The 20,134-nt window shown below is 41.8% G+C and overlaps 1 protein-coding gene across 18 annotated transcripts in view; it reads left to right on the top strand.

Moving 5' to 3' along the window:
* The window catches only part of TCF7L2 (transcription factor 7 like 2), a 172,554-nt gene extending 155,647 nt beyond the window's left edge, over positions 1–16,907 (top strand). For 2 of the 18 annotated variants that reach the window (XM_042863624.1, XM_042863626.1), the window contains exons 8-15: positions 425–565; positions 1,430–1,589; positions 2,352–2,459; positions 7,104–7,152; positions 7,697–7,747; positions 8,982–9,054; positions 14,065–14,070; positions 14,528–16,907. In XM_042863624.1, coding sequence (XP_042719558.1) covers positions 425–565; positions 1,430–1,589; positions 2,352–2,459; positions 7,104–7,152; positions 7,697–7,747; positions 8,982–9,054; positions 14,065–14,070; positions 14,528–14,948 — 1,009 coding nt within the window. In that variant the 3' untranslated portion in view covers positions 14,949–16,907. Of the gene's footprint in view, positions 1–424; positions 566–1,429; positions 1,590–2,351; positions 2,460–7,103; positions 7,153–7,696; positions 7,748–8,981; positions 9,055–9,656; positions 9,731–14,064; positions 14,071–14,524 lie in introns of those variants that run through there. The other 16 variants (XM_042863627.1, XM_042863630.1, XM_042863640.1 and 13 more) reach the window with 14 other exon arrangements.
* The last annotated feature ends 3,227 nt before the right edge of the window (positions 16,908–20,134 follow it).

The raw sequence follows: 20,134 nt of genomic DNA on the forward strand, positions 1-20,134 counted from the left end.
ATATTTTATTTTGCTGTCAATATGCAACAAAAGATGTCATCCCAAATTCACAACATGATTCAGAACTACAAAAATTGATTCCTTAGTTGCCACAGATAATTTCTTAGTAAAGAAATGGACTGGTGGATTTTTTGCAGGTAGCTGAAATTCCACTTTCATCCAAGTTCATCCAGTTGAATTTGCCTTTTGTTAAAGATGTTAAAAATCATGATGTCTCATGTCAGTAATGATAATGAAGGGGAAGCTTGGCTTTAATGACATTAGAAGAGTCATTATGTTTAATTTATTGCTAATTAATGCTGCCAGCTTTCATATGCTTTGTCTAGCTGTCATGTGCTTGTTATATGCCTTTTTTTTTTTTTTTTTTTAATGTGTGTACACATCCCTCCCCATTCATTCATTTTTATTCTGACGATTTACACAGCTTTCTCTCCTCTAGGTTTCCTCCACACATGGTCCCGCCACACCATAGTTTACATACAACTGGAATCCCTCATCCGGCCATAGTCACACCAACAGTCAAACAAGAATCTTCCCAGAGTGACGTCGGCTCACTCCACAGCTCGTAAGTTTTTGCTTCATTGCGTTGTTTTTATCACCCATAAAGTATCACCTTTGCATGTGTAGCTTTAAAAACCCTTGAGTCTGTGGCAATGTTTTTGCTGTAAAATATTCTTAAATTGCTTTTTCTCCTTTTGTTTTGTCTGATTGAGTTGGATGGAGTTTAACTATCAAAGCACATGAAAATAATGCTAACAGTCTTTCAGACCGCTTCTGTGACATAGACAATTAGGTATTAATTTCTCCCCATTTTAACAAGAAAATGTATTTTTTTTTAATTTATAATTAAGCTTTTTGACAGTTTTCCTGTCACGCAGTGCCTACTTTGAAGCCATAAGATACCAGATACACAACAGGAGAAGATAAATTTGATCATGAACAACTTGCAGATAGGTGCAGAGAGAGCTGATATCAGGTTTAAGTTTGAACCAAGAGAGTAGTACCCTATCTCTGTCCCTTGCATGTCTGGAGCTGCCTCCCTTTCATGTCATTAGTGTACCAGAGAAACAGCATTTCAGTTCCCAGGGACGTTGGGATGTAATTATTTCCTCTACCATCATGCTCACAAGCCCTCCCCATGAACTAAGAACCCATTTTCTGGGCCTGGGTGTCCATGTCCTTCTGAGGTTATTCTAGGGGCCTAGGATATACTTGATGATATTACATAAACATGAGATAAGGTTTTTTTATAATGCTGTTAAAACTGTTCCAATGCAGCAGCCGGGGCAAGGGCTCTAGAGAACCTTCTGTTCCTCTTTCTAGAGACTAATTTCTGAGGATTAATGTTAAGGGATTGAGGGGATTAATTTAATAAATTCACAAGAGTTCTCACTGTGAGGTTTTTGTCTGTTGTATCTTTACCCTTCAGAAAGCATCAGGACTCCAAAAAAGAAGAAGAGAAAAAGAAGCCACACATAAAGAAACCTCTTAATGCATTTATGTTGTATATGAAGGAAATGAGAGCAAAAGTTGTAGCAGAATGCACATTGAAAGAGAGCGCAGCCATCAACCAAATCCTTGGTCGAAGGGTAGGTGACAGGAGAGAACCACCAGCAGGGTCTGACCTCGGTCAGGCTGCTTGCTGAGAAAAGGAGTTGTGTCCTGAATTGGTTTGTTTTCCTCTGGTTTCCATACTGGATAGGGAAGTATTGTGTGTTCATATAATTCAACTAAACCAAAGGCCTTGTGGGGTTTTTTTGTTTGGTTTGGGTTGTTTTTTTGCAGACATTTCTGATGGTGGGGTCACACAATGTGGGGAGAGTTAATTAACAGCAGTATTATTTCAGTGTTATTTCTTTGACCAGTGTATGGAAAAATCACAAATCTTATTTTGTTTTAGAAATGGTCAGGAAAATAAGAGGGGAAGGAGGAGGCCTTTGGGAAGTATGGTCCAAGTATTGAATCTGGAAGAGAAGAGGGGATGCTGATGGGGGAGGGAGGAAGAGAACTTCTGTAAATCTGTGACTGAGATCTAAGACGAAAGATGTGCTTCAGCTTCTGGATCCTCTCCTCTGTTTGGTTTTGTTTAGTTTTCTTAATTCTCTCTCATCAGGAAAATGAAGGGGCTGAATAAACATAAACGATTAGTTTTGACTCTGCTGAGTTAGCTGGAGTTACAATCTGGCATTATAAATAAAATATGAACGTCTGTGTGCCAGATCATCTGTTTTTATCAAGATTTTAATGCAAATCATATTTAGCTGTATTTATATACAAATAATCTACTCTGGTGTTAACACACTTTAAAAAAACACCTGTGTTTTCTCTTTTTTCTCTTTTCTTCACCTCAGTGGCATGCGTTATCCAGAGAAGAACAAGCGAAATACTATGAACTAGCAAGAAAGGAACGACAGCTTCATATGCAGCTGTACCCGGGCTGGTCCGCACGGGATAACTATGTAGGTTCCTATGTAGGTGGAAATTTTTTTAGTAGTAGAGCTTGTAGAAATGTATATGTGACCTGCTGAACTACGACCACACATTGCACACAAGCACTACTTGGAAAGCGTGCCTCAGGATCCCAATCTGGTAACAGCAACGGACGCTTCCCTCTGCGATACTAAAACTATTGGGGATAATTCACAGCCCTCCACTTGGAAGAGGCTTCCTGGCTGGGACTAGTAAAAGGTTAGAATTGGGGTATGGCAGTAGAGATCTGTGAAGAAACTCTTGCCTTCACTTTTACCAGCATCTGGAGATGCTATTGGCTTGCAGTTAATTTTAAATTTCATTATATATTTACATATACATATATAATTAAATTCCCCTAGTATGGCTCCTCTCCTTTCCACCAAAAATATGAATAATTAGTGTCTTGTGCTTATCTGTGTGAGAGTATAGTGGAAAGTGGAAGAATGACTTATCCTAGCTTCAGAGAAGGACTGGCAAAACCAAAAGCGTGACTTGTTTGAAAGTCTTACTCTCAAGTGGGGTTAAATGAATTATTCCACGCTCTACTGTTGTGTATTTCGATTATGTTCTGCTTTTTCATGGCCATGCTATTATTTTTTCCCCTCATCATTTTTTGAAGAGTATTTTGGAGTTTGTTATCAATTCATGGAGTGTTTTTAAGATTGATTCCCCCCCTCCACCTTCCAGAAAGCCTGTTTGTAGCTAAAAGCAATAGAATTTTCTGTTAAAAATGTAATGTCAGTGTTGTAACTACTTACTACTGGTATGTAGCCCCTTCCTCCATGAAGAGTAAGTGGTGCATCTAGTAGTAAGTGCTTACAAGCCTAAATCCAGAAAATCTTGGCAGATTTGTAGATTGGTGGGAGCTCTAAGCCCTCATTAATAGGATTATAACAGTATCTTGATTATTAAAATTAAAATATAAACCACCTAAAACTTTCAAGGTATCTGGTTTTAAAATAAACTCCCTACCTTCCAGGTAGACTTCCGTGCAAGTTTGGGGATTAGTACATGTAAAATTAACATCAGTTATGTGTAGTGTTTCACGCTTTGTTTTTGTTGATGTCTGTTTCTTCCATCATTGCCACCATCACTACCTAGTATACCATTAATACTGTGTTTTGCCTCAGTCGTGTAACGTGTGCTTTGTGTATGGCAATGTTTACCTCTTAGAGCATTTGTGCTTCCACATGTATGGATGAAAAAATGAGGTCACGGTCTGCAGCACAGCCTAGAGCAGCAGCAGCTCTCTGCACTGTTTCAGCAGTAGAGAATACACATGCTCACCTATTTAGCTACACTTACTTAAGGACAGTTTTTGAAATCCTTCTATTGTATCTTGATCATTTTTTTTTCTGTTGGACTCTCCCTCACTCCTTCCTTTGTTCGTTGCTGAAGGTGTAGCCGTGTATGCGCTCCTCGGAGGCAATCTGTTCAAGCTGCACGAGGCACTGCTCCTGTTCACAACATTCTCCCTTTCTTTTCAGCATAGTCTGGCCTGAGTCTGTCAGGCTGTAGGCTTGAGGTAGTTCCTCAGCACTGCACAGTATTGTCATCTTGGGTGTTCAAAAGCGAGTGTAGGCTCAACTTGAGGCTTCAGGAATGCTCGCTCTGTGCAGTGACTGTGCCACCAATGGATGGGCACGTACAAAGCCTTCAGCATTTAGGACCTTTACTTTTGTCCTCACCGTGTGAGCACTGAGAAAGCCTTTCTTCTTGAGCTAAAAAGGACAGGATGAGAAAGCCGGCGGTTTCCCAGCAGCTTGATGTTGTACCCCCAAGTGACCTTCAGGGGGAACCTTCCTGCCTGAGGAGAGCACAGGAAGCTTTGCGTCACTTAACTGAATCATTGGCAAGATTTATTTTTTTTTCCTTTCTTAGGGTCTCAGGTCCTTCCCTCATCTAGAGCAGGAGCATGTTTTGGGTGCTTGAGACGGTTAGATCATTAGGCATTTTCACATCAGGCACAAGGATGGGGCCAGATGCAGCCAATGTCTTCAGAAACAGAAGCAGTACGTGCAAGAATCACAGCTTTCAGCTGCTCTTAAATAAGAGAAGAAGATTCAGCGAATCCCCTGTGGCTTGCTGGTGTCACAAGACACATTCGCTCTTCCTGCTATCTAATATAAGATGTTAAGTGGTGCTGAGTGTTGGACTCAAAAATATGTAAGGGTTTAGTCACCTCGCCTGCTGGTTGTCTAGAAAATTAGTACCAAAGAACTCTGCAATCCTGTCAAAACCTATGTTGGTTTGGCTCTGTGGAGGGAGCTGCCAAAATGTTTAGCAAGTATGTTCATCCACATGTCCTTGAAGCCTTGGGATTTGTAGAGGATGATGATGAAAAATGTTGCAGACTGTCTGTTCCTGACTTAGGATGACAGTCTGAGGCAAAGACATAAATGTTCTGCTGTGTACTTGAAGAACTGTTGTCATAGTTATTTCCTTAAGTCCATACAGTAAATGTAGCTACACATTATCTTCTGCAGAAGTTGAATGAGTAATCAAGATAGATGTTTCCCCATAACATTTGCAAAGAACAAAAAAGAAGTTACATTTTCAGTTCTTTATTAGAAAAATTTTCAAGGCTTGTGTTGAAAAGGAACCAGAAATTCCTGGTGCATGGCTGATGTTTCTGTATATCAGTCATTTTTAAAGATTGCTCCCCAGAGAGCTTCTAGTACTTTAATACCTGGCTCGAAGAGTTTGTAAGGGGCTGATGACTCCTGACCTTTGTTCTGGCTGACCATCAAGTGAAAAAGTGATGAGGTCTCAAGTTGGAATAGCCTTTCAGTTCTCAAATGCACTGAAAAATTAATCAAGTGGGCCAGATTAAATAAAAATCAGGCCTATGGTCCTTAGGCAATTGGCTGGTTTCAGTTACATTGTAAAGCTGGGAAAAATTCACTGGCTTTCACAGAGTTACTGTCAAATGAGATCAATAGAGATGGAGCAGTCTGAGCCTTTTGTATTTCTGTGCTGTACGTGGACTTTGGGGCACCGTGTTTTCCCTGTTACATTCTCAGGGAGTTTTAGGAGCAGTGCTTGTCTGTCTTGTCTTCTCATCATGTTAGACAAATGGGTGCTCTGCCAACTGACTCAGGGTGACGATTTTCCATACCCCCCCAAATGACCTCAGAAGGTGTCTGAGATTGTTTACTTGGCAGACTGTAAGATTACGTGCACATCACTTAAAAGCCCTTTAAAATTGACTGAACACTGTTTTTTCCATCACAGGAAGGTTTCCTAGAACAAGACTGTGCTTGTGACAGCCTGGACAGCAGGGTGGCAGTTTACAAGCAAGGGGGAACAAGTTCAGGACCCCATGCCAGACAGCTGGCTGCTAGGGAGAAGGAACACCACACCAACAGATCAAAATCTAACGTTCACACTGGGGGAACTTCTTGCTGATACATTCCAGGGAATGCATGATAGTGAGCATGCCAAATGTTACAGTGGATGTGCCAAGCTGAAGCCAACCCTAACCATGTAGCTGGGAACCAAACAGAACTACTGAGAAAGAGCAGTCTGCCATGTGGGAGAGGCGCTTGGCCCCCTCACAGATACACCCAGTTCTTCAAAAGTACTGTGAGATTCCTTCTTCCAAGCCATGTTTGTTCCCTCTTGACCACAAGGCACTGCTGGTCTGATCTCTTTTCACCAATTTCTCTTACTCTACCACAGCCTTCAAAAGCAGGGGTCTCTGCGCTGATCGCAGTTGATGTTGCAAGCCCAGAAGTTGTTGCTTTTTGTATCTGCTGAGCTATGAAAACAACAAAAAAACAAACTCTTGTCATTTTGCAATGGCCTTTTTGTGCTGCTCTGCAGACTGTAGCTCAGTGTTAGAAGAGTTTTCATTGAAAACAGCTTTTCTCTTTTGGGCTATTCTTATCACTTCGTAACTCAGAAGATGATTGTTGGGTTTCCACAGAACTTGAGCTGTTTCTCTTGACTGTGTCCTCTCCCTCTCTGTTGATGGCAAACAGAACTAGCCAGCTTCTGCTTCTCGGGCCTCTTCTGTTCCTTTTCTCCTTTCAGGCAGAAACAGTGACAAATCATATCATCTTACTGGCCAATATCTGGGAAAGAGACACAGTTTGGCAAAATATTGCAGATTTTCTATGTGACTGAGTAAAATGAGTCTTGGTTGTATCTGGATTTTTGCTTTTCTTGGCTTTGTTTCCTAGGTTGTGAATGCACTTAGAAACCTGCAGTTAGGTTTTGCTCATCATCATGGCTTTCTTGTGTGGTCTAGTGTTGCATGCTCATGTGTTTCCCTTCCCTCATTCTCTGCTGTTCCCCTTTCTTTGTTTTCCCCGAGGGAAAACAAACGAGGTCACAAGTAACTTCTGAAACTCCCAGGTGGAGGTGTGTGTGTGTGTGGCAAATGTTTGTCATCTCTGTGATCCCATCCCAAAAGCAGCATCTTGCAGGCCCCTCTCCAGGCTTAGGGGGGTGGGTGACAGCCCTGGGGAAGCCTGGGGGCGTCTCAGCTTCTCTGGGACAGGGTAAGCAAGCACAACATTGCTGTCCCCCAGCACAAGACAGGCCCCCACCCTACCGCCGTGCCATCTTACAAGGAGCTGCGTTTTGATTTGATTTTAACCCTTCTCATTTGTGTGTGTGTCACACAGGGAAAGAAGAAGAAGAGGAAAAGGGATAAGCAGCCAGGAGAGACCAATGGTAAGTAAAAATAAGTCTAAATATCTCACCTAGTGGAAGCGTGGCAGTCCCGGTGTCACGCTTGTAGGTAGGGGGGAGGTGGGCTCAAGTCTCCCAGCCTGACAGGGGAGCCAGTCCCAATAGTAGATAGCCTTTTTTAAATGCACCCTAATTATTTACGCGTTATTGCCCTTCTAAAACTAGTAACCAAGCCATTGCATGTAAGAGCCTCTTGTGACGTTAGCTGAATTTATTCCTAGTAATTGCAAAGCCTTTAACTGCAGTTCCATAGTTGTAATGCCTATGCCGTTGTTCATAAAGTTGTCTGCTTATTTTACACATATGTGTGCGTGTACGTACGTATGTGTTTGGTATTAATTTGGGCTGTACCTGTGTGTTCTGATGCATGCCTTACAGTGGTAAATCGCACCCATTTTAAATTAAGGAGGTTTGCCATTCTATATAGGAAATTAGAAATACTGCATAGGCAATCTCATAGTCAATTTTGAAGAAGCCCTGACTTAATTTTTTTGAAGCCTTTGTATAATTTGTTCTTTTTTTTCAGAACACAGCGAATGTTTCCTAAATCCTTGCCTTTCACTTCCTCCGATTACAGGTGCTAACGTCATTTTGAGTCATTTAAAATAGTTTATAAACTGCTTTTTAATTTTTTTCCTGCCATTATAGACTTTAACATTAAACACTTATGACATTAAGAAAAAAATACCATCCACACGTTTTTACAGTGTTTATTATCTATATATCTTTATATCTATTATATGTTTGATAGTATTTTTTTTCAGTTTTGCTTTTGTTTTTTTCTTTTTTGTAACAATTGCTATTAAACCGTAATGCAGTAAAAATAACGCAAGAGTTGTACTAACTGTGCAAATTGAATATGCAGTATTTCTTTAAAGAGACTGATAAAGAATGGAAGCAAGTCAGCGATGAACCTCCTTAATCTAATGGCATTTTTCATGGCTCCCACTAAGTCTTCTCACATTAGCATGCAAGCGCATTTTTTTTAATTATTATTTTAGTTTTGAATTTTATTTTATTTTATTTTTTGCCTTTCTCCTCAAGCCTACTCATTGCAATTCACTAGCTGTACTAACTCAGCACCTTGCCATGCTTTACGTTTTATTTTCTGGCTGATACTAACATGCTCATTCCGCAATCTGCTTATTCTTATCCATTCTTTTAAGTACAAATTAATCAAAACAAATAAATTGAATGTTATTCCAAAAGCTGCATTATCCCAGGAGATATAATTTCCTTTTTTTTTTTCTTTTTTTTCTTTTTTTCCTCTTATTTTTATTTCGTATCTGAGTTGAAGAAAAAAGCATGTTCAGGATCTAACTTCCATACTCAGCTTCTTTTCTTCCTTTTTTTCCCGCCTCAAAAAAGAAAAGAAAAAAAAAAAAAAAAAAGAGAGAATAAAAAAACCCAACCCACACAAATCTTGCCTAAAACATCCTGCTAGACCAGCCACGATGACTTTCCTCTACCTGCTCTTTTAAAAGGGAAAGAAACAGTCCTTTATAAAGGGATACTGCAGCTTTAATTGCAACAGCTAATTTCAAGAGTTGAATAAAAATGTGATTATCACTTTTTTAACTTTTAAATTGAAAGTCATTATTTTGCAATTAATAATGAGGACATTGATTTTTATTCCCTTTTTTATTTTTATTTTTTCCTTATTTTTATCTTTCTCTTTTTTTCTCCCCTTTTCTCTACTCCTCCCTCCCTCTCTCTCTCTCTCTCTCTCTCTCTCTCTCTCTCTCTCTCCCCCTCTCCCCCTTTCTTTTTCCTCTCCCCCTTTCCTGCTCGCTTTTCTTGAACTCATTCAGACCTGAGCGCTCCTAAGAAATGCCGAGCGCGCTTTGGCCTTGATCAACAGAATAACTGGTGCGGCCCCTGCAGGTGTGTATAGTTTTCCCAGACTCGCTATGGCTGATTTGCAGCTGGTTTATTTGGTACTTTCCCCTTTTTTTCCTGCCTTGTTGCTTTGTAGCTCTGTGTTGTGATCTAGAAGACACAAGGGAGTGGGACACTGCCATGAGTTATCGTCTCTGTGAAAGGGTGTTGCTTTTTTTTTTCTTTTTTTTTTTTTTTTCTTCCAGTTTTATTTTTTATTTTCCTTCCTCTTTGCTGCTGCTAGCCAAAAACCCACTGTAAAACAGCATCAGCCTTAAGCCTCTCTGATCCCTGGCTCAAACACAGCCCTTTCCTCCCGGCCTCCGCTCCAGGACAGTCACGTTGTCGTGGGCTCCCTCAGCCTGCCCTCACATGGCGCTGAGTGCGGTGCCGATGCCGGACGGACGCACGGCGGTGTTGGAGATTTTTGGTTTCGTTTTGGCTCATCGTAAAAGTCCTGTTTCTTTCATGCCCTTGATGTCAGGGGAGATTACCAAATAAAGCGGAGGTGATTAAAAGCTAAACGTAGCTGTAGCTAAGATTAAGCAGTCCAAATGAGCTCTATCCACCATTGTGTTGTATTTTTTGTGTTTACCTTATGCTAACAGATGCAAATACTCCAAAGAAGTGTCGGGCATTGTTCGGGCTTGACCGACAGAGTTTATGGTGCAAACCATGCAGGTATAATACTACCCATTAGGCCTCTGGGGAAATAAAAGCAATCTGTCCTCTTAGTGCATTCGTGTGATTTTGTTTTTTTAATCTTTTTTCCCCACTCCCCACCTTTCTCTCTCCCACAGCATCAATTGCTAATAATCTTTGATCTTTGGAATTTCTTGCTAATTTAATGCCATTTTTCTCTCTTTCTTTACCAATAACTTCTCCCTGGTGGTAGAACTGGGAACAAGAACGCTTGAAGTGCTTGAAGCTGGCAGTTGTTTTTTTGTTTCTTTCCAGATTGTCAGCAAAAAAAAAGAATGTTTAGCTGGACATCTATATTTTGTCTTTCATTGGGTCTCTGTCCAGTACCTCCAAAGGCTTAAAACGTTTTGGGATCTGCAGCAGTAGTGCTTTTCAAATGATGATAGATATAAAAGCCAGTGTTTACAGCTTATATCGTACTCACTTTTTTTGGTGTTACATGCAGAATTAAACTGCTGCCTCTGGGCTCCTGTGCCTCCATGAGTTTTATGTAGAAATCATTTTTAAATGATCTGATGTCTTTTTTTTTTTTCCTTATTCTAAAAAGACATTTTTTTCTAAATTTTATCCCAACGTGTGAGCTGTAAACTCCTGAGCTCTAGACAAAACTAATTCCAACTTTAGTAGGACAGTTTCCAGCATTCAAAGGAGTGAAAGACCAGAGAGCCCAAATTTCGGCAGCCCATGTTCTACTGGAGTTTAATTCCATGTATAACTCAGTATGTACGTCTTTCTTGGTGGAGGGATACCGAGTAGTTCTTTTCTCATTCCTTTTTCCTTATATGATCGCATTTGGTTAAATTTGTTGTTTCTTTGTTCTGATACAAGCAGTCTTTGAATTTGGAATATTATGATGGTAGGTATTTCAACCCAAACCACACTCTGTGTAGTGATTCCCTCTCCCACATTCTCCCCTCTTACTCATGCCAGTCCCATGTGCTTCATCTCATTTAGAATGTAGATCAGATGTTCATCATATTTTGTGTATGCACGCAGTCTTGTTTGTGCTTAGTGTCGAGGAAAACGTGAATCAAGGGTGGTGTTGTATGTCAAAATACTAGATAAGGCACCAAAATTGTTTTCAGATGATTGTCCTGTTTCAGGCATGCTAGTACTGGGTGTTTTGGGGGCTGACATGTTAGATACCAGCATGTATGTTAAGAAACAAGTTTTAAAATCTGCTGTTTCTTAAAGCTTAAGGAAAGGAAGAAGAGTTCAAGAGCTGGGTAGGCACCTTCCGTGTGTCAGGACTCGAGTCTCATGCTAAGCAAAGGCTTGGGTGCTGTGTTTAATCAGGCTTTATTCTGCAGTTAATTTACCAGACACTATGAGCAGATATGTGTGTAGTCTAGAGATACAGTACTGGAAACATGTATGCTGTATGCCATGCACCAGAATGGAGGGCACGTCATATTTGTGTGGCTCTGTATTTCCTTAGTGGCTTAAGTAAGCATCATGCTTTTAAAACTACATTTTATCAGCCAAGGGACTTTTCCTTCAGTCTGTGCAGTGCTTATGTTACACATGAAACTTAAACTCTCTCTTAAATTATGCCTGGTTTTGGCCAGAGATCTTTGCTGTACATTAGTGACAACTTTTTTAGACCAGTTTCAGAATCATTTTTGAGCAGCGTGGCCCCTTTTCAGGGGTAAGGTAGCTTTAGGGTTACTGATACAGTCAGCTTTTTTTTTCTTCTTTTTTTTCTTTTAAAACATAGAGACATTTTATCACTGGGTAGTGTAGGGCATTTCTCTCTTAGTTGTTGTCCTAAGCATTACAACATGGCATTTGATAGCATGGTAGCTTTTTGTAGCGCATCTTAAGTAGATGCTAAAGATGTACAGTTTGCAAATACAAAAAAAAAAAACCTGAGACATCTTTGCTCACAGCAACCCTTGTCATCATCTGTGGCTTTCACTCATGGCAATTGCAGTGTTCTGGGTTTTTCTGATGCTGTCCTAGGCCTTATTTCAATGACAGCATGAGCAGGGTCAGTTCTGTTTGTGCCTGGGATACTGATGTAGCAGCTGACACTTTCAGAGTGTCACACAAGTGGATAATCCTCACAGTGTGCTTCTAAGGGGGGATATGTAGTATTTTTGTTCCCTCTTTAAGAGCTGCAAAACTGAGGCACAAAATGTTCCTCAGATGTTGACTTATTCCCCTTCACCAGGGTTGCCTGAAGTTGTTCACTTCTGGTAAAATTTGGCTTGCAGGGTTTTGGAGTTGTGCCCATCTATTTATTCTGGCCCACCTAACGCTGTCCCCTACATGACCACAGATAGCACATAGTGAAGATGGAGAAGTGTCCCCCCTGCCTTGAACCAAGATTTGTTTAAATGGCTTTTCAGATTAAAAGTGGCCTCACTGTTTAAGAGTTAAACATGAAACAGAAAGAGAGAAAAAACTCTGCTTCCTCAGTCCTAATCAAATGAACATTGAAGGTAGCAGACCAGAGTTTTCAGTTTTGAGAGCTGTTAATTCTGCAAGCTCAGGAAGTCAGACAGTTCTTTGGTAGCCTGATATAAGTTGGCTCTGCCATGAGAAATTCCTCATTTTGGGCCACAGAACTTAAAACAGTATTAACAAAATCATTTTTAATTCTCTACATACTAGATTCAAACTGTGAATTAGTGAGATAATTAGCTGCCTTGTGGGTTCAGAGCAATCCCGCTGAATGGCTTCTGGAGCAGTGTCAGTGAGGAGGGCAGAGTTTGGGTCTCTGCTTGGAGTGAGAGGAAACCTTGCAGTCTCCAAGTTGAGAAAACCCACCTTTCAATGCAGGTGTCATCATAGAGTTTTGTGCACATCGCTGTTCTGCTTTGCCATTGGCAGCTGCGCAGAAAGTCATAATGTGAATTCTGGGTCTGGCAGCATTGCTCAGCTGGAGCTAGGAATTGTGGAGGCAGAGGCCAGGAGCAGCAGAAATGCCCATAGCCACGTGCTAGAGGCTTTCCTTGCTGTTTGTTGTTGGTAGAAGAATTAACAGGTTCTGTTTTGAGCCCACCAAGTTAATTTCTTTCTGTCTTTTAACGTTGCTCTAATAAAGCATGGTTTATAGCCTTTACTTGCTGTCCTCTATCTTTCTTCCTTTCCTTCTTTTTTAACATTTAAGTTGCATGGATATCTTTAGTTTTTAGCATGTATTTATCTGCAGGCTAACGTGGTTATAACTCCATTAGCCCTAACTCCTTACCTTGCCAGGGGTACATGGAGCAGAGCCCCTGATTCTCTGGAGGAAGGAAGCCACAACCCTGATCTGCACTAAAGCAGGTGGAAAGATGGGGTTCTGGTCTGCGACTCCCTTCCTGGCTATGGGACATCTAGTGCCAGGCTCAAGCTGGTTAGATCTCCCATGCAGCTGAGAAATGTCCAGTCCCAGTGCCTAGGATTGACCCAATGCTATATATAGGGGAGCATAGTGACTACCAGAGTTGGAAGTATGTCAAAGCACATGCATGGGGAGTTTCACACAATGATGTTCAGCATTGGTGCCACACTTGGGAGATTCTCCTGATGAAGTTGCTGAGCTGGTGAGAAAGGTGTCCATGCTCCTTCATGTTGGTGGCTTTGAGCTGAGCGTCCAAAGTTTCTGTGGCAGAGCTGCTTTAGACAGATGTGGTCAAATATACGTTGGGCTGTGAGAACATGGTCAGCACTTCCCCAGAAAGTGCTTGAGCAGAAGGACTGCAGAGCTGTCCGTAGGAGGGTCAGGGTGGCCACTCAGTGTCATTCTCCCAGATGCTTCAGTTGTTTGCCTCATTATTTTTGTCTTGCTGCTTGAACTGTCATGCAGACACTTGGCAAGAGAGGTGGTGTGAGACTGTCATCTGTTTTCATTGCTCCTTTACATTATTAAGGGGACAGAGGGAGGAGAAAAGATTTATTGGGTCACTTACGTGGAGGTGAACTTGTAAGACTCTCATATTCCCTGGTGTGAAATAAATTCCCCATGTTGCTCCTTACCTTTGTGCCTGTCGTCTTGCTCCTCACCCACTGAAATTGGATTCCACTGAAGTGACAAGGATGGCCTCTCAGAGGAAAATTCCCCCAATGCAGACAAGCAGCTTCCCAAATCTACCACTCTGCCTTAAACCAAAAAGTAAAACTGAGTCAATTTAAAGCCACAACCTGCAGGCCATACAACCAGTTATTCTTGTTATTTTGGATCATACTCTGTTTATCCTGTTCTTTTTCTGGTTTTCCTTCTGTTTGATTTGTTGTTTTGTTTTTATTTCCCCTCTCTCATTCTCTCTATTATATTCCTCCTGTCTGACTCTGACCTTTCTGGATTTGGTGTGGTTCTTAACAGAGGAGAAAGCGAGGAGTTTAGGTTGCAGCAGTCTGGCCTCCCAGGGCAGAGCATCGTAAGAGCGGCCAGGTGATGCAGGGTAGAGAGCCCCTTTGAGGTGGCTTGAGATACATTCAACATATCCAGGGCTTTTATTTCCTGAAGATACGTTTTTTATTTTTTGAGAGGAAAGTTGAGTCTGTAGATCAGCACAGTGGGCTCGAAAAACTTGCTATGTCCAGTTTTGTTAATCTGAAAGTCAGTAAATAGGGCAAGGAGGCGGCCCGAAGAGGAGAGGGATGAAGAGGCAATGGGTGCAGCCTTTCCAAATCTGTTAGCCCAGGGAGGGCTGAGCAGACGGGGCACCGTGGCCGCCTGCCAGCCCCAAGATGGTGCACAGGGCCGGGCCCAAGGCCCCGTGCTGTAGCTGTCTGCGTCGGCATCTCTGCCTTCATTCACAGATAACTCTCTCCCTGTTTCTAGGAGAAAAAAAAAGTGCGTTCGCTACATACAAGGTGAAGGCAGCTGCGTCAGCCCACCCTCTTCAGATGGAAGCTTACTAGACTCTCCTCCGTCCTCCCCCACCATGCTCGCCTCCCCCTCCAGAGACTCGAAACCACAGACTGAACAAACGCAACCCCTCTCGCTCTCCCTGAAGCCCGACCCGCTGGCGCACCTGGTCATGATGCCGCCGCCATCCTCGCTCGTCCTCGCCGAGAGCGCTGCGAGCAAGCCCGGCGCCCTGCCTGCCGCCAGCTGCCCCAACGGGGCCCTGGACCACGCGCCGGCCGCCCTCCCGCCGGCCACATCCCTCGCACAGCCCTCCACCTCCTCCTTACATTCCCACAGCTCGCTGGTGGGGCCGCAGCCCCAGCCGCTCTCCCTCGTAACCAAGTCCTTAGAATAGCTTTAGCCTCTGTCGCCCTTTCGGTTTCCTTCGGGGGGGTTGGATTCTGTTGGGATTTGGGTTTTGTTTTGTTTTGTTTGTTTTTCTTTCTTTTTTAATTTTTTTTTCTTTTTTTCTTTTCGTCCTCCTCCTCCTCCTTGTCGTCGTCCACCGTTCGTCGTCGTTTCTCGGTTTTGTTTCCAGTTCGTGCCACATGGCTACATTAGTTGATGTTTTATCGAGTTCATTGGTCAATATTTGACCCATTCTTATTTCAATTTCTCCTTTTTAAATATGTAGATGAGAAAAGCCTCATGATTCTGCCAAAATTTTTATCAACAGCTGTTTAAAGTCTTTGTAGCGTTTAAAAAATATATATATATACATAATTGTTATGTAGTTCCAATAGCTTAGTTTTAAAGACTGATTTTAAAAATTAAAAAAAAGAAAAAAAGAAAAAAAAAAAAAAAAAAAAAAAAAAAAAAGAAGCAATTTTGAAGCAGCCCTTGCCGGAGGCATTGGTTCTTTATTATTTGTATTAAATACGAGCTTGCGAACCAATCATTTTACATCTGGTTTTTAAACCTTGAAGGGCACGGTGAATGCAGTGCCGCTACTACTTCTTTTTTTTTTTTTTCCTTCCTCGTGTGAAACAACCTTTATTGTGATGTTACTTGTTATTGTTTAAATGTACAGAAACAAAGGGTTAAAAAAAAAATGTGTTAATATACCTTGTTCCATGGTGTTGTTCTTTTTGGGGGAGGGAACGCTACTCAACAATTAAAAGTATCACAACGCTATTGGACCAGTAGTATTTATTGCTTTAGAAATTGCTTGTTGTATCTGTATGTTGTCCCTTTTTAAATGGTTTTTTTCCTCTTTTTTTTTCTTGAAACATTGTATAAAGTTTTTTGGTTGTTTTTTTTGTTTGTTTGTTTTTTTGCCCTTAGCGTAAGCATCTTATATATAACAACTCATTTGTACAAGGTTTTTAAGTTTATATATAAATGTGTATATATATATTTTTTCCAGGATTTTTTTTTTTTTTGACTTCCTTTTGTGATTTATTTTTTTTTTTTTCTGTATGAAACACAGTTGCCACCAAACGGACATTCGCAGACGCGTTTTCCAAGGATCAATAGTGTAAAAAAGATAGAAATCGCTTTAAAAGCCATCACAGAAACACACACACGAAATAAAGAGACTTGAAAACCGAGCAAGGGAATTTTTCACAACACTGTTTGAAAATTAGCAAGGTCCAAGTGTGTCCCGTTCAGAACTGCAGCTGGATCCCCTGCGGCATTAGGACTTTAGGCTGTGTGCAAAATCTCCATGTGCCAAAACTCTCAGTGACTTTTAAACTTTCTCCCGACGACTTTATTATTTTATTATTATTATTTTTTTTAATGCTGTAATTTTTTTGTTCATCATGTTTTGCTGTGATGTTACATAGGTAGATATGTATGTAGTTTTAATGTCACCTATAACAGACGTGTTTGGTAGCAGATTGTCCGGAAAGCATTTAAAATGAAGAGGTATAAACCCTTAAGGGCCAAATTCTGTATATTAGATTATTCATAAAAGGAAAATCAGACTGCCACTTTTATGTACACTTACTACATACAGGTAGGTAGCAAACTTAAAACATAAAAAAAAAAAAAATCTAGGCATGTTGATGTTGCAAAAAACGCTGTATAAAGCTGAAAAATTGTTCATCTGTTCATTCAGTGCCATTGTAGTTGACATGAAGCGATTGTAAAACTGTCTCAGATTTTTCTCTGGTTTATTAAGATGCTAACTATAACATTTTTTGTGAATACTTTGAATGTTTCCTAACAGTTGTGATGTTACTGTTCCGTTTTATGCTCTTATTCCGATTTTCATTTTTAATGGTTTGGAAGCCATTTTTTGTAATGAATAAATGTTCATGCTGTACAGTATCTGTAGCATGCAGTTCTGGATTAATAAAAGCAACTTAGTATGTGCAGAGAACGACTTGTCAACTCATTTATGCATTGACTGCATTTCACTCAGGCCCAAAAGATTGACAACCCCAAAAGATTGACAGGCAGGTAGCTCTGCTCACACCAGGTCCTGCTGCTGCCCCAGCCTGCGACCCGTATGTGCATTTTGCACCAGCCCTCTCCCTGCCCAGCACACGTTTGTGTGAGCAGCAGTAGTTACAAATGCATTTGATTTCAAATATGAATTCAAGTTTGATTTTATTTACATACGATTTGGCAAAAGGCAAATAGCATGTGAGTGAAGTCATGTTGTCCTTCCAGTTTGACCCTGACTAGGAGACGGGAGACTGGGGCTGGTGATGCCTTATTTAAAACTAAAGATCCCAATGCAGGACTGATGCAATCTAAAGGTCAGTCAGCAGAGCTCAGGAAGCCCAGACTGTCAGAATGCTGGTGCTGTTCTTAGGGTTTATCTCCCCTATAGAATTTGTCCCATTTCTGCAATTATTTATTCTTATGCAGCGAGCCCTTACAGCTCAGCAGAGCACTGTGCACCCACCAATCCCCTTAACTGCAGCAATTCCTGTAGGTGCTACACGATGACACTATATGCCTCTGTGCATTCAAAAACTTTTATGAAATGGTTGGTTTGCTTGTTAATTTCAGTGTAAGAGTAGGGACTTTAGCTTCATCATTTCCAGGAATGTCTCACATGTGGATGTCACTGTGGCCTCAGGCATGGAAAATCTCAGCTGTGACAATTTCTACACTGGCACTCGATGGAGAAGTCTGCCAACGGGAACGCTCTGCCGCCGCACTCGAGTCGTACTTCAGTCTTGGTGAGCTCTGCGGGAAGGGTAAGTGTGCTTCCTCCTGCGGGGAAACAGAGGCACAGAACGGTGATTTTTTGTGGGGTTTAGTTGCTTTCCAAGGCAGAGGAAAAGGAAGCACCTGAAATACCTGTGCCCCACCTCCATTGATGGAACCACAGTGGTGTGCTGGCTACAGAAGGAATTTGCTTTGCAGAGAGGCAGGGAGGCAGGGAGATGAGCAAAGAACTTCATGTTCAAACAGGATATATAGCACTTCCTATTCTACTGCCTTGTTTAAGGACTGGTCTTCAAAACCAGGGTCAGGTATGTAAACATGATGGTTGTCCCAGGCCCCCTCCCTTCAGCCCCTCAGGGCTCACATGCAGTATAAAGGCAATGGGACCGTCGCTGGGGAAAATGGTATCACCCTCATACTTTCAAAATGTGCAAGATGCTAAATTTTGCTGTTGTTGGTAGCCAGGAAATTGAACACGATGCTCAAATTACTCTCCCACTACTTAAGGTTTCTGGAGAATATATTTTTCCTTCTCTTAAATGTTTTGACTCTTACTAGAACGTGGCCATCCATCAGCCAGACAGATGTGCTGTGTCTCTGCTGGGGATAACTGCTCTCTTCTAATGTAAAACATAGTGCTCCGGGGAGAACTTTGAATACCATGATTCAAAGGAGACACCATCAAGGTATGATTCATGTGCTCAGCAAAATGGTGTGTTCTTTGCTTGCTGCATTATTAGTGAGCAGAATCCAAAAACACCGTTCCTGGACAAATTGGTTTTCCTTCTGCATATTGGTTGAAAGATACACTGAACAGAGTTCATAAGTGGTGGAAAGCTCAAGCTGGGAACCCTTGTATGCCGCGGAGAACAATTGTGTATTCTTTGGAAAGCAACTGGTTGGGTTTCAGCAGGTTGTGCATTGGCTGTGTCCCTTGAGGGGCTGGTGCCTCCTGACTGGCCTCCAAATTCCCATACTCAGAACTCCCAGGTGGAGGCAAAGCTTTGGGGCAGAGCAGGGCCAAGGCTGGCTGCAGGAATGTACCCTGGTCCCCTCTTTGCCCCCAGAGTGGTGTGTGGGGCATGCTGGCATGCTCTGTCCTCACATGAGTTGCCATGGGATAGTGTGGGGCCCGGCATAGAGCAGGCAATTCACTGCAGGTATTGCTTCCATCTGTTTTTATGGGATAAGGCAAGGAAGCAAGTCAGTGTATTTCATGTTCAGGAGGCATTTATTTTCCATTAGCTTTGTAAATCTCATTTTTCACTTAGTGTATGGAATTTTAAAAAGTTTAAGCAATTGCTGACTCAATAAACCAGTGCCACATGGTTTTAAGCTTTGCTTAGATGAAAAAGAAATAATAAGAAAAGGAAAGGGAAGGCAGGAAAAAAAAAAAAAAAAAGAGCAGTCTGTAGAGTCCAATTCATTTCATTAAGCCCTATAAAGATGTAAAGAGAACTCGTGATATAATGGCTGCGTGGGCCACTGCAACAAGCGCAAAAGCGAGCAATAATAGCAACAAAAATGAATGTGTGTGACAACACTACCCAGCTATGCCTTGCATGCATATCAGAATGCTTTGCCACCTGAGACTGCATAAAGACTTTGGATGCTGTGCTGGGAGACGTGCTGGAGCTGAAGACCAAATTCAACCCAGCATAAATGCAGAGAGCTTCAGTGATCTATGTTAGATAGGAAGGAGAAGTTCCTACAGCACTGGAACTATGAATATGCCAATGTGCACAGTGACTGTGGCAATTGTTGGATTAGGAGTAGGGCTGGGCAAGCATTCTGACATCCATTTCGAGATGTTCTTGGAAGACATATTGAGATTTTCAAGGCAGATCAGCGACAGCTAAACGCATCCCAACAGCTTGTCATTGTCAATGATGCCATCACATATATTAGGACATACCTGCCAGTCTCTGGACTGAATTTCTCCAGGGATCAATACAAAATGTTCTCTAATGGCTTACACCCATGTTTGAAAATTTTCTCTCTCTCCCTTTTTTTTTTTCCTGAGGTTGTAATTGCACTGAATTTGGAAGGTGCTGGTCCACACATCTAAGACAGGGGAGATCATGAAGCCATGCTTTCCATTCAACTGTTTGGACCATCTCCTGATAACTCGTGAAACTTCCTGCATTTTGAACCAGATTAGATAGTGGCAGTGAAATTCCCAGAGATGATAAAATCCCTGTGAATTCCAGGGAAATCTCTGCCGGCACTGAGAAGAGGGCTTCCAGATCCACTGCTGCAGAACAGGCTGGGAGAGATCAGCTGCTATCCATCCCCTCTGGCAGCATCCGGATGGCCAATTATCACACATCTACTTCTGGACCAGCATCTGTGCTCTCCTGCTCAACTGGCAGGCCAAGAAGATTAGGTAGGAGACATGGAGAGCATTGGGGTGCT

Source organism: Lagopus leucura, unplaced genomic scaffold (genome assembly GCF_019238085.1).
Source record: "Lagopus leucura isolate 7727_CA_CO unplaced genomic scaffold, USGS_WTPT01 Super-Scaffold_741, whole genome shotgun sequence".
NCBI lineage: Eukaryota > Metazoa > Chordata > Aves > Galliformes > Phasianidae > Lagopus > Lagopus leucura.